This window comes from Neophocaena asiaeorientalis, unplaced genomic scaffold, assembly GCF_003031525.2.
Source record: "Neophocaena asiaeorientalis asiaeorientalis breed wild unplaced genomic scaffold, Neophocaena_asiaeorientalis_V1.1 scaffold872, whole genome shotgun sequence".
NCBI lineage: Eukaryota > Metazoa > Chordata > Mammalia > Artiodactyla > Phocoenidae > Neophocaena > Neophocaena asiaeorientalis.
The window spans coordinates 1-3994 of record NW_020171998.1 but is presented as its reverse complement, the minus strand read 5'-3'; the positions used below and the strand labels follow the sequence as shown (position 1 = coordinate 3994).

General features: G+C 54.4%; 1 protein-coding gene across 1 annotated transcript in view; it reads right to left on the bottom strand.

Moving 5' to 3' along the window:
* Positions 1-3372, bottom strand: part of LOC112402232 (dipeptidase 2-like) — a gene marked incomplete at both ends in the record, with an annotated part of 5115 nt that extends 1743 nt beyond the window's left edge. Inside the window, 7 exon segments of the mRNA XM_024749024.1 lie at positions 275-451; positions 572-641; positions 938-1049; positions 1052-1078; positions 1303-1432; positions 1737-1863; positions 3159-3372. Of these exon segments, the coding sequence (XP_024604792.1) occupies positions 275-451; positions 572-641; positions 938-1049; positions 1052-1078; positions 1303-1432; positions 1737-1863; positions 3159-3372 (857 nt within the window).
* Positions 3373-3994: the final 622 nt, after the last annotated feature.

The following is a 3994-nucleotide window of genomic DNA, read 5'->3' as shown; positions in this document are numbered from 1 at the left end:
TCAGAGTCGTCTCCTCTCTGGGTTTGTGTGAATGGAGGAGCCGCAGCCCTGGTCTGGGTGGTGTCTTGGCCCTGGGTTTCCGGGTTTGGAGGAGTATCTTACCACCTAGACCCCCACCTAGGGCTCAAGGGTTCAGGGGCTGTGGACCGTGGGTTTTGGGGGCAGAAGATATTTAACCCGGCATTTGAGGAAACTGAGGGAGAAGAGGCTCAGGTTCAAGGGCTCCTGGTTTGAATTTCTCGCTTTAGGTTTGAGGGCCAGGGCAGTCTCTCACCAGAAGCTGCCGGATATCATCAGGAACATTCCGAGTGTTCTTGCACATACCCCGGGCAGCTGAGTTGGAGAAGATGACAGGTGCCTGTGACACTTCTAGGGCTCGCCGTGCCACAGCATCCAAGACATGGGACAAGTCCACCATCATGCCCAGGCGATTCATTTCTGCCACCACCTTCTGCAGGGACAGGATGGGGAGAGGGCATCAGGGCTGCATTTACCTTGTGTGCATTTATCTGTAGGGAACAGGCGGGGCTGTACATTCATGTGGGGCAGGGTATGAAACCCGGGTCCTTACCTAGCCAAAGCATGTCAGCCGACTGACATCGCTGTAGAAGGGGTGGATATCCTTTGCTGAGCTCTGCGTCCTGCAGGATGCCCAGGAGGCAGTCTGACTGGTGGCTGTGACTTGGCTACAAGAGCCTAGAAATAGTTTCTGTCGAACTGTCTACACCTGCAACTCCCTGGTGCAAGAGGAGGGACCCAAACTGGGCTGTGCTTGGCAGTAGCAGGGCCCTTCTGGGGATTCAGTTTTGTTCTGCAAACCTCCATTCCCCACCCCGGGTTCAGGGCCGGATCCCAGGGGTAAACTTGCTTTGGTCCCCAGCGTGATCTTGGGCAGATCCCTGCCTCACTGGGCCCTCACCATCTGCACTGTGCTCACCAGGGCGTGTTGCAGGTTTGGGTGAGTGTCACGTAGTGCACACCCAGCGCATAGAAGGTGTGCAAGATGGAGAGGCTACTGTCCAGTGAGTGGCCGTCCTCCACACCAGTGAGCAAGCCCACTTCCGGCTATTGTTGAGAGCTGGGGGCAGGTAGGTCAGATGATCATTTTCAGAGGCAGGGGTAGCTTACTGAAGTCCCTCACACCTACCACCACCAGTCTATTTACCTTTTTTTGTTTGTTTTTTTGGCCGTGCCGCGCAGCATGAGGGCTCTAAGTTCCCCCACAGGGGATCAAACCCGAGCCCCCTGCAGTGGAAGCGTGGAGTCTTAACCTCTGGATTACGAGGGAAGTCCCCCTTCTACCTTTAACTGAGGTCACAAGCTCCAGCCCAGAATAGGAGGCACACATAAGGCGGATGAGGTGAATTTGCTCCAGGGTGAGGCACACAGCATCCCGTTCGTGGGTCTGGCATGGGACGTAGGCTGACCAGAACTGACGGAAGGCCAAGGCTTAGTTTGGGCTTTGGAACTCCTTGGGCTTCTCATAGCCTCCTCAGCCGGCACAGCACTCAATGTGCCCAGAAGTCACATGTAAGGCGTTGCTTTTTCTGTGGTACTTGGATGCCCGTCAGGTTGGCTCACTGTGACCCCTGTAGCCCCCAGTATCCATGGCATGGCACTTCCTAGGTCACTATGGTAACTTAGTTCCAATGTGACTAACCTGTGGTCTCTGAGGCCCCCAAAGGGCCCCACATTCCCCAGCAGCCACGGTGGCGCCTTGTATGTCCCTTTGGTACCTGGGCACCTCCGAGGCCATCGTTCAGCCTGTCCAAGCTGGTCTGGCCATGGCTGAAATTGTGCAGATTAACATCCTGTAGCCCGTTGTGGTAAAACTGCCTCAGGACCAGGGGCATCTCGTTGTGGCTGGAGGGAGGTCAAGGCAAATGGGTGGGCTCCTTAGGTCTTGGGATCAGGCAGGACACATTGCCAGGCCTGGGCCAGCCTGGGGGTTCCCCACCTCACACTGTCACACAGACTTACCTGGCACCTGGGTTCTGCTGCTACACTTGCCTTATCTCGTGGCCCTTGTGGCTCTAGCTTTCCCAGAAACCTCAAGGGCTAAGTGCCTGCACTTGCTCAGAGGCCGCACGCCATTCCCCATTTCCAGCCTCAGGCCCTCCCCCAGCTGCCTCCTCCAGGGACCCCCTCCCACCAGCACACACACACACACACACACACACACACACACACACACACACACACTGTGGATGTGCCTTCTCACAGAAGCTCAACCACTGAGATGCTTTGGGGACTGTGCCCAAAGTCCATCATCCCCAGCCTCTCAAGTTTTTGCTCTGATCCCTGGCACCCCCTGGAGCTGTTCCACCTATGGAACCTTTCCCGAGTGGCAGGAGTGCCTAGCGCAGGGGTAGTGACCTAAGTCTGAGCACTGGCGACCCTAGAAATCTGTTACACAAAAACATTTTATTGAGCAGTAAGGGACCCCACTGTGGACAGAAAGGGCTGGCAATACAGGAGCATGTGAACCTCAGGGAAGGGTGCGTGCTACTTGATTCTCCATCCTGTTCTTGCTTCAGGGAGCAGGTCTTCCTGGGTCTCTCTATCCTGCCTCCTGACACCCCAGGCAAGAGGCTCTTTGGGAAGCCACAGATTGCTGCTTTCTGTTTCAAAAATCCCAGCTCCCCGCTGGTTTGTGGTGGTGGCCGCTGACAAAGGCTCAGGGCAGGAGCACATGTGGTAGACTGCTAAGGCTTCTCTGCACCCTGTCTCTGCTCCTGCAGCCTCCTTGGCTCGAAGAGTGTAGACTTTTCTTTCTTCAGCTTAAAAAGGGGCCCCTGAGGATTGAGCAGAGGAATGGCAGGTTTTCTTCCAGGCCAGCTTCAGCCCTGGGATGTTCAGGGAAGACTCTCAATACAAACCTCAGTATCTGAGGCTGCTGGCTTATGGCCATTTAGTGTAGAAGGAGGCTCCTGGCTGGGGAAGGCACAGACAAAATGACGCAGGTTCTAATCTGTGGCAGTGGGCAGTTGGGGAGGGGGAAGGGTCACTTCACGAAGAGACATTCGCTGGCTTAGGCAGTTAAACCGTTGCACTCTCTTCAGGATGGCTCAACTGCAAGATTCTGAGGGGTCCGCCTCCTGGCACGAAGCTACAAACGCCGGACAGTGGGTCAGGAGAAACGCAGCTCGCAAACCGACCTTTTTGGAGCGTGCTTTCCCTTGGGAGAACGTCTCGCGACTGGCTTCTCTGCTTCCACATTTGCGGGCTTGGCCAAAGGAACATCCCCGTAGAGCCGGTAGCCACCAAATAGGCAGTATGTCTCCCCATGCTGGCAGAACTGCTTTCTTCTACAACCTCGGTAGAGCACATGGTAGTGACCAGGTGTAGGAAGAGAAACGGGAGCAACTGCTGCTGCAAAGAAAATCAGAACTGATCAGTCCCTTCTGCTGTGCACAGTCTCCTGCCAGAACTTCCCTCTCTAATGTCTCTCCCAGTTTCTAGCTGAAGATCTTTAATCTACTTGACGTCCAAAACACAGCCTTGGCCCATCACCTCTATGAGTCCTTAAGGAAGGGACACTGGCTGCAAAAGCCCTCCCTAGAGCCTACGGCTGCAGCACATGAGGAAGTCTCTTCACCGTTTCCAGGGAAAACAGTAGAGCCCGAAAGTAATTGCAATCGTGATCCTCTCCATCTCTCCCTTCCACAAAAGAGAAAACATTTCTTGCAGTGTGTCACTTCTGAGGCTTTCATGGAAATGTCTTTGAAGTTTTGGAAAAAATAATCTAATATAGATTGGTTAAGAGCCCCGCCCATCTTGGCAACCCATCTTGGGCCCCACTTATCCTGCCTGTTCCAACCACACTGAAATCCAGCCCTCTGATACTTTTATGTAGATTAGAACAAGGCCAAATCCTGACGCAGAATGATCAGGAGACTCAGATCCGGGTTCTGGGTACCAAGTCTAGGCTCACATCAACCCAGCCTCCTGAGACACCATCTCCTCAGCCCTCCGGTCTCATTAGTCCTTCATC